General features: G+C 46.0%; 1 protein-coding gene across 1 annotated transcript in view; it reads left to right on the top strand.

Moving 5' to 3' along the window:
- The window catches only part of LOC115462215 (electron transfer flavoprotein-ubiquinone oxidoreductase, mitochondrial-like), a 67,647-nt gene that overhangs the window by 11,254 nt on the left and 42,191 nt on the right, over positions 1-14,202 (top strand). The window contains 1 exon segment of the mRNA XM_030192226.1: positions 12,544-12,765. Coding sequence (XP_030048086.1) covers positions 12,544-12,765 — 222 coding nt within the window.

Raw genomic sequence — 14,202 nt, 5'->3', positions numbered from 1 at the left:
GGACATCAGATATTTCTCTGACGAGGAGTCTGATGGTCTTCCTTCTGATCCCACTCCCTCTCCTGAAAGGCAGCTTTCTCCTCCCGAGAGTCTGTCTTTCGCTTCCTTTGTCCGGGAGATGTCTACGGCCATCCCCTTCCCGGTGGTTGTGGAGGACGAGCCCAGGGCTGAAATGTTTGAGCTCCTGGACTATCCTTCTCCACCTAAGGAAGCGTCTACAGTACCCATGCATCATGTCCTCAAAAAGACATTGCTGGCGAACTGGACCAAGCCATTAAGTAATCCCCACATTCCCAAGAAGATCGAGTCCCAGTACCGGATCCATGGGGACCCAGAGCTGATGCGCACTCAGTTGCCTCACGACTCTGGAGTTGTGGATTTGGCCCTAAAGAAGGCTAAGAGTTCTAGGGAGCATGCTTCGGCGCCCCCGGGCAAGGACTCTAGGACCTTAGACTCCTTTGGGAGGAAGGCCTACCATTCCTCTATGCTCGTGGCCAAAATTCAGTCTTACCAGCTCTACACGAGCACATGCGGAATAATGTGCGGCAGTTGGCGGGCTTGGTGGATAAGCTCCCCCTGAGCAAGCCAAGCCTTTTCAGGAGGTGGTCAGGCAGCTGAAGGCGTGCAGAAAATTCCTGGCCAGAGGGGTGTATGACACCTTTGATGTTGCGTCCAGGGCCGCTGCTCAAGGTGTGGTGATGCGCAGACTCTCATGGCTGCGTGCCTCCGACCTAGAGAATAGACTCCAGCAGCGGATTGCGGACTTGCCTTGCCGTGCGGATAACATTTTTGGAGAAAAAGTCGAGAGGTGGTGTAGAGCAGCTCCACCAGCGGGATACTGCTTTCGACAAGTTCTCCCCGCCGGCAGCCTTCAGCTTCTACCTCTACAGGTAGACGTTTTTTGGGGGAAGGAGGACTGTTCCCTACTCTTCTGGTAAGCTTAGGTACAATCCTCCTTCTCGACAGCCTGCGGCCCAGGCTAAGCCCCAGCGCGCTCGCTCTCGTCAGCAGCGTGCGCCTCAGTAAGGCCCCTCAGCTCCCCAGCAAAAGCAAGGGACGAGCTTTTGAGACTGGCTCCAGCAGAGCATAGCCGACATCCAAGTGTCAGTGCCGGGCGACCTGCCGGTCGGAGGGAGGTTGAAAGCTTTTCACCAAAGGTGGCCTCTCATAACCTCCGATCAGTGGGTTCTCCAAATAGTCCGGCAAGGATACACCCTCAATTTGGCCTCCAAACCTCCAAATTGTCCACCGGGAGCTCAGTCTTACAGCTTCCAGCACAAGCAGGTACTTGCAGAGGAACTCTCCGCCCTTCTCAGCGCCAATGCGGTCGAGCCCGTGCCATCCGGGCAAGAAGGGCTGGGATTCTATTCCAGGTACTTCCTTGTGGAAAAGAAAACAGGGGGGATGCGTCCCATCCTAGACCTAAGGGCCCTGAACAAATATCTGGTCAAAGAAAAGTTCAGGATGCTTTCCCTGGGCACCCTTCTCCCCATGATTCAGGAAAACAATTGGCTATGCTCTCTGGACTTGAAGGACGCCTACACACACATCCCGATACTGCCAGCTCACAGATAGTATCTGCGATTTCAGCTGGGCACACGTCACTTCCAGTACTGTGTGCTACCCTTTGGGCTCACCTCTGCGCCCAGAGTGTTCACGAAGTGCTTGGCTGTAGTAGCAGCGGCACTTCGCAGGCTGGGGGTACACGTGTTCCCATATCTCGACGATTGGCTGGTGAAGAACACATCCGAGGCAGGAGCTCTACAGTCCATGCAGATGACTATTCGCCTCCTGGTGCTACTGGGGTTTGTGATAAATTATCCAAAGTCCCATCTTCTCCTAGTGCAGAAACTCGAATTCATAGGAGCTCTGCTGGATTCTCGGACGGCTCGCACCTATCTCCCAGAGACGAGAGCCAACAACTTGTTGTCCCTCGTCTCGCGGGTGCGAGCGTCCCAGCAGATCACAGCTCGGCAGATGTTGAGATTGCTGGGCCACAAGGCCTCCACAGTTCATGTGACTCCCATGGCCCGCCTTCACATGAGATCTGCCCAATGGACCCTAGCTTCCCAGTGGTTTCAGGCTGCTGGGGATCTAGAAGACGTGATCCACCTGTCCACGAGTTTTCTCAAATCCCTGTATTGGTGGACGATTTGGTCCAATTTGACTCTGGGACGTCCTTTCCAAATTCCTCAGCCACAAAAAGTGCTGACCACGGATGCGTCTCTTGGGGTGGGGAGCTCATGTCGATGGGCTTCACACCCAAGGAAGCTGGTCCCTCCAGGAACGCGATCTGCAGATCAATCTTCTGGAGTTACGAGCGGTCTGGAACGCTCTGAAGGCTTTCAGAGATCGGCTGTCCCACCAAATTATCCAAATTCAGACAGACAACCAGGTTGCCATGTATTACATCAACAAGCAGGGGGGCACCGGATCTCACCCCCTGTGTCAGGAAGCCGTCAGCATGTGGCTCTGGGCTCGCCGTCACGGCATGGTGCTCCAAGCCACATATCTGGCAGGCGTAAACAACAGTCTGGCCGACAGGTTGAGCAGGATTATGCAACCTCACGAGTGGTCGCTCAATTCCCGTGTAGTGCGACAGATCTTCCAGGTGTGGGGCACCCCCTTGGTAGATCTCGAGCCAACCACAAAGTCCCTCAGTTCTGTTCCAGGCTTCAGGCCCTCGGCAGACTGGCATCGGATGCCTTCCTCCTGGACTGGGGGGAGGGTCTGCTGTATGCTTATCCTCCCATACCTCTGGTGGGGAAGACTTTGTTGAAACTCAAGCAAGACCGAGGCACCATGATTCTGATTGCTCCTTTTTGGCCGCGTCAGATCTGGTTCCCTCTTCTTCTGGAGTTGTTCTCCGAAGAACCGTGGAGATTGGAGTGTTTCTGACCCTCATCACACAGGACGAAGGGGCGCTTCTGCATCCCAACCTCCGGTCCCTGGCTCTCACGGCCTGGATGTTGAGAGCGTAGACTTTGCCTCTTTGGGTCTGTCAGAGGGTGTCTCCCGCATCTTGCTTGCTTCCAGGAAAGATTCCACTAAGAGGAGTTACTTCTTTCTATGGAGGGGTTTGCCGTCTGGTGTGACAGCAAGGCCCTAGATCCTCGCTCTTGTCCTACACAGACCCTGCTTGAATACCTTCTGCACTTGTCTGAGTCTGGTCTCAAGACCAACTCTGTAAGGGTTCACCTTAGTGCGATCAGTGCATACCATTACCGTGTGGAAGGTAAGCCGATCTCAGGACAGCCTTTAGTTGTTCGCTTCATGAGAGGTTTGCTTTTGTCAAAGCCCCCTGTCAAGCCTCCTACAGTGTCATGGGATCTCAATGTCGTTCTCACCCAGCTGATGAAACCTCCTTTTGAGCCACTGAACTCCTGCCATCTGAAGTACTTGACCTGGAAGGTCATTTTCTTGGTGGCAGTTACTTCAGCTCGTAGAGTCAGTGAGCTGCAGGCCCTGGTAGCCCAGGCCCCTTACACAAATTTCATCATAACAGAGTAGTCCTCCGCACTCATCCTAAGTTCTTGCCAAAGGTTGTGTCGGAGTTCCATCTGAACCAGACAATTGTCTTGCCAACATTCTTTCCCCGTCCTCATTCCTGCCCTGCTGAACGTCAGCTGCACACATTGGACTGCAAGAGAGCATTGGCCTTCTATCTGGAGCGGACACAGCCCAACAGACAGTCCGCCCAATTGTTTGTTTCTTTTGATCCCAACAGGAGGGGAGTGGCTGTGGGGAAACGCACCATATCCAATTGGCTAGCAGATTGCATTTCCTTCACTTACGCCCAGGCTGGGCTGGCTCTTGAGGGTCATGTCACGGCTCATAATGTTAGAGCCATGGCAGCATCGGTAGCCCACTTGAAGTCAGCCACTATTGAAGAGATTTGCAAAGCTGCGACGTGGTCATCTGTCCACACATTCACATCTCATTACTGCCTGCAGCAGGATACCCGACGCGACAGTCGGTTCGGGCAGTCAGTGCTTCAGAATCTGTTCGGGGTTTAGAATCCAACTCCACCCTCCTAGGCCCATGTTTTATTCTGTTCCAGGCTACACTCTCAGTTAGTTGGATAAATTGTTAGGTCAATCTCAGTTATGTCCTCGCCGTTGCGAGGCCCAATTGACCATGGTTGTTGTTTTGAGTGAGCCTGAGGGCTAGGGATACCCCATCAGTGAGAACAAGCAGCCTGCTTGTCCTCGGAGAAAGCGAATGCTACATACCTGTAGAAGGTATTCTCGAGGACAGCAGGCTGATTGTTCTCAAACCCGCCCGCCTCCCCTTTGGAGTTGTGTCTTCCCTTCTCTTTTTTCTTGCTACATATGAGACTGGCCGGCACGAGCCGGTTTCGGGCGGGAAGACGGCCGCGCATGCGCGGTGCGCATCGGCGCACGAGGGCTAGCAAAGGATTTTGCTAGTGAAGATTCCGATTGGAGGGGCTGCCGTGGACGTCACCCATCAGTGAGAACAATCAGCCTGCTGTCCTCGGAGAATACCTTCTACAGGTATGTAGCATTCGCTATTTGGTCACATGATAGGGTCAGAGCTGGCAGCTGACCCTGTAAGGCAGTGGTTCTCAAACTTTAGGTAACGTAACCCTTGTTTGGGGTTGCAACAATTGTTGGGGAGGGGAGGAGAGATCAGCATCATCAACCTGTGCAGGCTGATGGGCATTATAACTCAGCTTGTGCATTCTCAACAGGAAACAAGTAACAACATCAGTCAGCCTGGAGCAGAGGTACAGGAGAAAAGATAGAGCTTGGGGTCATGTTGGTTTCTTAAAACCCACTGTGACGAAACGGAATTTGTAACTTCAGAAGTGAATGTATAACATATTTGTTCCCTGGTTTGGCCAGCAGATGGCAATTGTCTTTTTTGTAAAGCTGTATCAGAACTGACAGTTTCCTTTCTCCCGCCTAAGCTGTGAGATAATATTTTTAGTTTCAGTTTGGAAGTAGCGAGAGAAAGACCTCTTTACTGAGGCTCTGTGAGCAGTTATATTTCCTGAACTTCCAGTTACCTGTTATTGCCTATTACGTTTCCATCTGTTTTATATGGCTCACTGTTCGATTTCCTGACAATAAATCTTATTAGTTTATTAACTTTGCTGTCTTAGACTGACTAAGAATCCTGGTGGTTTGTGTTTTGGTCTGTGGGTGCTTTCTGGGAACTGTGGGGCTCCTGAGAGTGTGGCCCCAGTGTCCTAGAAATCACTGAAGATAATTTGAGAGCGGGAGACTCACCCAGAGGCAGTTGGGAGCCAGCAGGTGGGTGGAAGAGTATGCCAGTGTAGAGCACATGTGCAGGTGGTAGCAGTGCTGGGACAGACCCTTTAGGTGGCCGCAGGGTTAACCCCCCAGGTGGGCTCTAGGCGTTTCATGACACCCACTATAAAGGGTCACAGCCACAAAAATATGAGAAATGCTGCTTTAAGGGTACCTGAGCCAGTCTACCTTTTCATTACTTTTCATTTCTGTATGGCTACTAGTTGTACTCGGCACGCCATAAGTCCCTTCTCAATAGAGCTTACAGTCTAGTTGTGATGCATGGACTGGACAATCATTTTTTATCAATTAACTTTCTAAACATTCTGGGATTTCTTCTGTTGGCCGTGCAAATACTTGGATGTAAAAACGGGCATGAGGTTAGACAGTGAAAATTACTCTTTGAGCTAGTATGTAGTAATCAGGGCCTCCATTTTCCTATTATTGCAGCCACAGAATCTGCACCATGCTGTGTAATTATGGGAAATGTTCCAACATCTCTCTCGTACTCTCATATTTCCAGCCCTTTGCTACTGCCACCATCTGCTGAGCTCTGGAATGGTGGCTTTGTTTTCTGAGCAGTGTGTGGAATACTCTCTCCAACTCGTATGACTTGGAAAAATCCAAAATTCCAGGAATAACATGTATAGAATGTTTGTACATTTGGGAAGCTTGCCAGGTGCCCTTGGCCTGGATTGGCCGCTGTCGTGGACAGGATGCTGGGCTCGATGGACCCTTGGTCTTTTCCCAGTATGGCATTACTTATGTACTTATGACTAGCCATACTGGGTCAGACCAATGGTATTTAACCCAGTATCCTGTTCCAACAGTGGCCAATCCAGTTCACAGGTACCTGACAGAAACCCAGATAGTAGCAACATTCCATGCTACCAATCCCAGGGTAAGCTGTTTCTTCCCCATGTCTTTCTCAGTAGCAGACTAAGGACTTTTCCTCCAGGAACTTGTCCAAACTGTTTTTTAAACCCAGATACACTGTTACGTTCCAGAGCTTAACTGTTCGTTGAGTGAAAAAAATATTTCCTCCTATTTGTTTTAAAAGTATTTCCATGTAACTTCATTGTGTCCTTTTTGAAAGAGCAATAAATCGATTCACTTCTCATTCTACACTACTCAGGATTTTGTAGACCTCAATCATATCTCCCCTCAGCCGTCTTTTTTTTCTAAGCTGAAGAGCCCTAACCTCTTTAGCCTTTCCTCATATAAGGGTAAAGGGAACGGGAAATGGGACTTGATATACCGCCTTTCTGTGGTATTTTGCAACTACATTCAAAGCAGTTTACATATATACAGGTACTTATTTTGTACCTGGGGCAATGGAGGGCTAAGTGACTTTCCCACAGTCACAAGGAGCTGCAGTGGGAATCAAACCCAGTTCCCCAGGATCAAAGTCCGCTGCACTAACCACTAGGCTACTTCCATCCCATTTATCATTTTGGTTGCTCTTTGTTACTAATTCTGCTGTATCTTTTCTGACGGCGACCAGAATTGAGTGCAATAGTCAAGGTGAGTGATACAGAGGCATTGTAGTATTCTTGGTCTTATTTACTATCCCTTTCCTAATAATTCCTAGCATCCTCTTTGCTTTTTTGGCCACCACCTCACACTGGACAGAAGATTTCAGCATATTGTCTACAACGACACCTAGATCTTTTTCTTGGTCGTCAACTCCCACACCCTAGTATGAGGTAACTGTGATTCGAATTATTCTTCCCAATGTGCATCACTTTGAATTTGTCCATATTAAATTTAATCTGCCATTTAGATACCCAGTCTTCCAATTTCTTAAGGTGTTCCTGCAATTTGTCACAGTCCGCATGTATTTTAACAACTTTGAATAGTTTTGTGTCATCAGCATATTTAATCACCTCACTTGCTGTTCTAGTTTCCAGATAATTAATAAATATCTTAAATAGCACTGGTCTCAGTACAGATCCCTGCGACACTCCACTATTCACTCTCCATTGAGAAAAATCACCATTTAACCCTACCCTCTGTTTTCTGTCCAATAACCAATTCCCAGTCCACAACAGAACGTTGTCTCCTATCCCATGACTCTTTAATTCTCTCACAAGTCTCTCATGAGGAACTTTGTTAAAAGCTTTCTGAAAATCTAGATACACTACATCAACCGGCTTACCTTTATCCACATGTTTGTTCACACCTTCAAAGAAATAAAGCAAATAGTGAGGCAAGACTTCCCTTAGCTGAATCCATGCTAACTCTGTACCAGTAAACCCATGTTTATGTGTTTCGTAATATTATTCTTTATAATAGTTTCCACTATATAGCACCCTTCGTCACATTTTTTACACTGGATGATATATACTACATTGGAAGATGAGCATGTGAAGGATTCCTTTATGTTGAATATTTTTCCTTTGTGAATGACTGTGGGGTGTTGTGAAATGTTTTGGCATAGTTTGCAGCTGGATGTTTTGCAAGGATGTGTTTAAAAATACCATCTTGGAAGCCCAGACAAGATGCATATTTGACCGGCACCAATGTCAGACTTACTAGTCTGTAATTTCCCGGATCACCCCTGGAACCTTTTTTAAAAATCGGCATTAGATTGGCCACCCTCCAATCTTCAGGTACTATAGATGATTTTAACAACAGGTTACAGATCACTAATAGCAGATCAGGAAGTTCATGTTTGAGTTCTTTCAGTATCCTAGGGTGCATGTCATCCGGCCCAGGTGATTTACTACTCTTAAATTTGTTGATTTGTCTCAGTACGTCTTCCAGGTTCACCGAGAGTTCTGTGTCAGTTTCTCCGCACCGTCACCCTTGAAAACCATTTCTGATACAAGTAGATCTCTCTTACATCTTCTGTAAAGACCAAAGCAAAGAATTTATTCAATCTCTCTGCTATGGCCTTGTCCTTCCTGAGTGCCCCTTTTGCTCCTTCAGTGATCTAACAGTCCCACGGATTCTCTCACAAGCTTTCTGCTTCTGATGTACCTGAAAAGGTGGTTGTTGTGAGTTTTGCCTCTCTGGCAAGTTTTTCATATTCTCTTTTAGCCTTCTTTATCAGTGCTTTGCATCTTACTTGCCAGCACTTATGTTGCTTCTTATTTTCTTCATTCAGGTCCTTTTTCTATTCTTTGAAAGGGTGTTCTTTTGGCTCTAATAACCTCTTTCACTTCACCGTTTAAAAATGCTGGCTGTTTGCTCTTCTTTCCACCTTTGTAAATATCTGGAATGCATTTCCCATGCGAATGGCATAGCTGCATGTGAGAAGCTCCTAAAAACATCCACAATGGACCATCAATACTCACCGGAAACTATTACAAAATTAATCAAATTTATTCAAACTCACAACTATTTCTGCTTTAACAATGATATTTACCTACAAATCATGGGCACTGCGATGGGCACCACGGCAGCACCCCAATGAAATACAGATACACTCAAAGTCCCGATCACTTCTTTTTAAATCCCAACAGGGGTGCCCTGTTGCACCATCGTTTGGCTGCTTCAGGGGAAAATAATTTCCACGGGACCCATCCAAGACCGCAGTTTAAATTCACCACCGTTGGCTCTTCTAGTTTTTCACAAAATGGCAGCTGCTTCTCAAGGGACGCCAAGAGCTTTAAATCCTCGCATTATAGAATTACGTCAGAACGTCTCGGGTGCCAAATTATAGGAACGCCTTCCATTCAATAAAAGTATTTAATCCTTTAGGGATAACAGTGTGTAAAGTAAAAATCCATCTTTGCTCCCTTTGGCGAAGTAAACGCCGTATGTCTCCTCTTCGCTCCATAACTTTTAGTTGTTCTAACACTGTACCTCCGAAAACTTGCTTTTCCATGAAATGAGATACCAAAGGTTCATGCGTCTTTTGAGAATATATGCAGTGTCTATGCTCAGTAAGGCGCGTTTTCAGAGCGCAAGACGTTTGACCAATGTAATATAAATTACATGGACATATCAAAAGATATATAACATTGAGACAGACAGGAAGTTTGAGCTCTAAAAGGATAAACCATTCCCATATGAAAATCTATAAATTGGAGTCCAACATCTATAAATTGATTAGAGTCCAACATCGTGTTACATGTTGTGCACGATCCACACGCTGTATGATGACCTTGTGTTCTAATAGCTCTTTCTTCATGGGTCCATGGCTCAGCTGTGCATAACATGTCATTCAATTATTAGGATTAATAGGAGTGGAGGAGTGGCCTAGTGGTTAGGGTGGTGGACTTTGGTCCTGGGAAACTGAGGAACTGAGTTTGATTCCCGGCACAGGCAGCTCCTTGTGACTCTGGGCAAGTCACTTAACCCTCCATTGCCCCGTGTAAGCCGTATTGAGCCTGCCATGAGTGGGAAAGCGCGGGTACAAATGTAACAAAAAAAAAAAATTACTGCACTGAAAGGCAAATAGAATTCTCAATTTTTGAAAACAAGGATGAACTTTCAATATAGGAATATGTTTCTTGATCATCCTCCTCACTGTATCTGTGTGACATATACTTGGTTACAAATGTCAAACCTTCCTCCTGTTCAGTGTGGGTTACTCAAGGAGTCAACAACCATTATCTATGGTTAAAAAATGCTCTTTTTTAGCCTTTTTCACAAGAGCTGCAGGATATCCTCCATTAGCAAGCTTCTTTTGTAGAGTATCTGCTCTTGTTGATATGCGATATTAGAGGAAGAGATCTTCTGGTATCTTAAGAATTGAGCGAAAGGTATGTTGGACCTGCAATGACTCATCAGCTTTGAATATCTTTTCTGGCACTGGTATCTCTCCCAAATCTTCCTTGGTGAAGACCAACACAAAGAATTCATTTAATATATCTGCTGTGACTTTGTCTTCCCTGGGTCCCCCTTTTACCCCTCGGTCATCTAGCGGTCCAACCGATTCCTTTGCCGGCTTCCTGCTTTTAATATATCTAAAAAGTTTTTTACTATGTGTTTTTGCCTCCAACGCAATCTTTTTTTCAAATTCCCTCTTTGCCTTCCTTATCAGTGCTTTGCATTTGACTTGCCATTCTTTATGCTGTTATGATGTAAAGGAAGGGTCCAAGAAAACAACAGGGTAACCGATCCGCAAACTCCAAGATAGGAAACAAACAAAGCAGATCAGTATATGAAAAAAACAAAGTTTAATGGAAAATTGTTGAATAAAATAAGGAAGCCCGACACAGGCCGTGTTTCGCCCAACTGGCCTAGATGTTGACCCACGTCTCCGGCGTGACTCTTCTTTTTGAATTGCCTCTGGTAAAGCTGTCTTTCAATTCCACTTTACATATGTGAGTTCACTTACCAGCTTATAATCGAAAGTGCTCGCTGGCTATCTTCCAACACAAATCGGGAGATGGCCGGCGATTTCTTAAAAGCGGCGAAATCTGTATAATCAAAAGCGGCATTTTAGATAGCATCGCCGCTTTCCCGTCGCTTCGCCAGCGAAAGTTCAAGGGGGCGTGTCGATAGATTAGCGAAGGCGGACATGGGCATGGCTACCAGATGGCCGGCTTTCGCCGATAGTGGAAAAAAAAAAGCGGCGTTAAGCAGTATTTCGCCGGGTTTACTTGGTCCTTTTATTTTCACGACCAAGCCTCAAAAAGGTGCCCCAACTGACCAGATGACCACTGGAGGGAATGGGGGATGACCTCCCCATACTCCCCCAGTGGTCACCAACCCCCTTCCATACTAAAAAAAATAAAACTAAAAACCTTTTTTGCCAGCCTGTATGCCAGCCTCAAATGCCGTACCCACCTCCATGACAGCAGAATGTGTGCTATCCTCCGACAGCCTTTCCCTGGTTGCGATGTGGCTCTCGGGTGAGTGTGACACCTTTTCTGTTAGGTGCCCTGCAGAGTCACATTAGCAATGCATTGTGGTGGGTGTAGGGTACTGGGCTCTACTCCCATGGTGCTTTTCCCCCCTGCTAACTGGGTCAGAGTGTGCCCTGTTTTGTTTCCTGTTGTAGTCCATGCGGTAGTGGCCATTTTTGTAAGCCAGTTTTAGTTCCCTTTCCTGTGTTACCCACGTTAGAGAACGTAGTTCTTACCTTGAATGGTGCTGTAAGAGGGCATTGTACACTATTGTGCCAGCTCTGACCTACTGCTAATCTTAGTACCAGGGGACTCTGATCTGCAGTTAACTGTGAGTAAACGTGGTTATTTCAAGAAAGGACTTTTTCAGAGAGATTAATCTTCAGGTGTGAACTGGTGTGCCAAAGTTATACAGCAGCAATAAGTCCTAGAGGCTGTATGCAGGTCCCTGGAGCAATTTTAGTGGGTGCAGTACATTTGTGGGTAGTGGGTTTGGGGGGGGGGGGGGTTGGGGGGCCCAGCTCCCAAAGTGAGGGAGCTATGCACGTGGGAGCTTTTCTGAAGTCCACCGCAGTGACCCCTAGGGTGGCTGGTTGGTGTCCTGGCATGTCAGGGGGGGCAGTGCACTAAAAATGCTGGCTCCTCCCACGGCCAAATGTCTTGAATTTGGCCGGGGTTTGAGATGGCCAACATAACTTTCCATTATCGCTGAAAAACAAACCCGGCCATCTCAAACCCGGCGAACTCCAAGGCATTTGGCCGGGCTAAACCGTATTATCGAAAAAAAAAGATGGCCGGCCATCTTTTTTGATAATACGGTTCCAGCCAGCTGTAGCGCCGCTGCCAACATAGATCGCCGGCGATCTGTTTGGCCTGCGACGTTCGATTATGCCCCTCTTAATCTACTGGCACTTGCTGTTATATTGAATCTACAATATCCACCAAACGCAAGTCTAATTCTCTAGTTTGCTGATAACTGAACACATATGTGAGTTCAGCAAATAGAGTTTTAAGTGGAAATCATATGGTTACACAGATATCCACTAGCCCCTAATGCAGCCCAGTTGGGCGAAACGCAGCCTGTGCCGGGCTTCCTAATTTATTCAACAATTTTCCATTAAACTTTGTTTTTTTCATATACTGATCTGCTTTGTTTGTTTCCCATGATGTAAAGGAAATACAGATGCAATGGTGGTGATTGCTTGGGTGGAGGAGAGGGATGGGCTGCAGTATTTTCCATTGGGGTTGGTGACAGAAGTAGGGAACAGTTATGGAGATTTCAAGTACATGACTCTAGTTCTCAACTCTCCCTTACCTGTGGCACACATGGTTGTTAAGAAAAGCGCAGGCATGCTGTCTGTCAAATTGTTGGTGACACACTGGTTGTGAACCACTGCTCTGTTTTTCAGAAGATTTTCTCTGTAATTTTACTTCGGTGAATAATGTGGGTGCTGCTTTTTGTGTTTCAGGTGCAGATAGTGATCAACTAAAACCAGCCAAGGACTGTACCCCAATTGAGTATCCAAAACCAGATGGAAAGATCAGTTTTGACCTTCTTTCTTCTGTAGCTCTGAGTGGCACTAATCATGAGCATGACCAGCCACCACACCTGACTTTGCTGGATGACAGTGTTCCTGTGAACAGAAATTTGACTATATATGATGGGCCTGAACAGAGATTCTGTCCTGCTGGTATGTAGCAAAGGGTTCAAGGAGGGGGAGAAGACAAGGCTCTATTTAGTTCGCACTGGGATTTCATGAATGAAATGCACGTCATGCTCAGCAGAGTGAATGAAACTTATATGATTAGCAGTTGGATCAAGCTCATATGACTTGCCCATTTTCTCTCTGTAGAAACCACAGTTATGTGCAAAAGTTTAGGCATATATGGTCAAATTGTATATTTCAATGAATCCCTAAAGGCCCTGTTTACAGAGGTACGCTAGCATGTTTAGCATGTACTAAAAAGCACACGCTAACCATGTAGATGCCCATCTACACTGTTAGTGTGCTCTAAAAACAGTTTGCCTTTGTAAATAGGGCCCTAAGTGATCAGAAGCTGACACAATCTCTGCATAAGATAAACATACACCCATGAAGAACCAATATGTTAATGAAGAAATTAAGAGGAAAAGGCCTCAGAAATCTATGGCTATTTATCAGTCTTTATTTAGAATATCTTCTTATAGCCTCCAGATGACAGACTATATATATATTGGCCAGAATAACCCCTCTGATTTTCTTATGAATTCATAAAGTGCAAATTGTGCAGTCTTTATAGTTTTCCACATGGGTGTTTATGACAATTAAGACTTTTTTGTGGAAAATTTCCCATTATTGTTCATTTTTCACAAAGATAAACATAGCATCTTTCTGAAATTTCTAATGCAGAATTGCTACTTACTGATTTTAACACTGAATATAACAAGCACATGCTATATTAATTTTGTTACACCTTCTTTGTCTTAGATAACTTCCCATGATTTCTAGTAGCCAGCTAAGAATCCTTTTATGTTTACGAGCAGAATGAATTAGGCACACAAGTGGATGATGTCATCCATCAGCATAAGGAAGAACTGCTTTCCCAGAGCTCAGAATTGAGTGTCAATTTCTGAGCATGAATGGCTCTTCCCATGGGCAGCAGTTTCTTCAGCTTTTCAATTTTCCACTCAGCCAAACAGATGCAAAACAAAGCTCTCCCATTAGTTATTTTTGATGCTGTATTTCATCATATTTGGATTGTTCAATTGAGGAAATCCAGATTTTTTTCCATGTTGAATATGTGGCAGAAGAATTGATTGACATATGCTAAAATGTCTCTTGCACCTCAGTCCTGGCCATGACCAAAAGGACTGTAAATATTGTGCTTGAGTGTCACAAAGGCTTCTGCATAGACGTACAGTACCTCTATGCTAATCAGTTGAGAATATTCCATGGAGAAGCCATTATTCTCCAGGCATAGTGACCAAGGTAGAGCTTAGAGCTGCATAATTTCCAGGTTGTGAAGGCTAGAAACAAGGATGGATGAAATAGCCCTCCTATGAAGTGATTACTATGCTGGGAACCAGAGTAAACTTTAAGGAGACAGGTGGTGTGTTGGCGTATGGTTAAGGCTATGTGACCTGAATG

Source organism: Microcaecilia unicolor, chromosome 2, assembly GCF_901765095.1.
Source record: "Microcaecilia unicolor chromosome 2, aMicUni1.1, whole genome shotgun sequence".
In the NCBI taxonomy this organism is placed as follows: Eukaryota; Metazoa; Chordata; class Amphibia; order Gymnophiona; family Siphonopidae; genus Microcaecilia; species Microcaecilia unicolor.
Note: the sequence above shows the minus strand (reverse complement) of the source record. Positions and strands in the feature narration are given on the sequence as shown.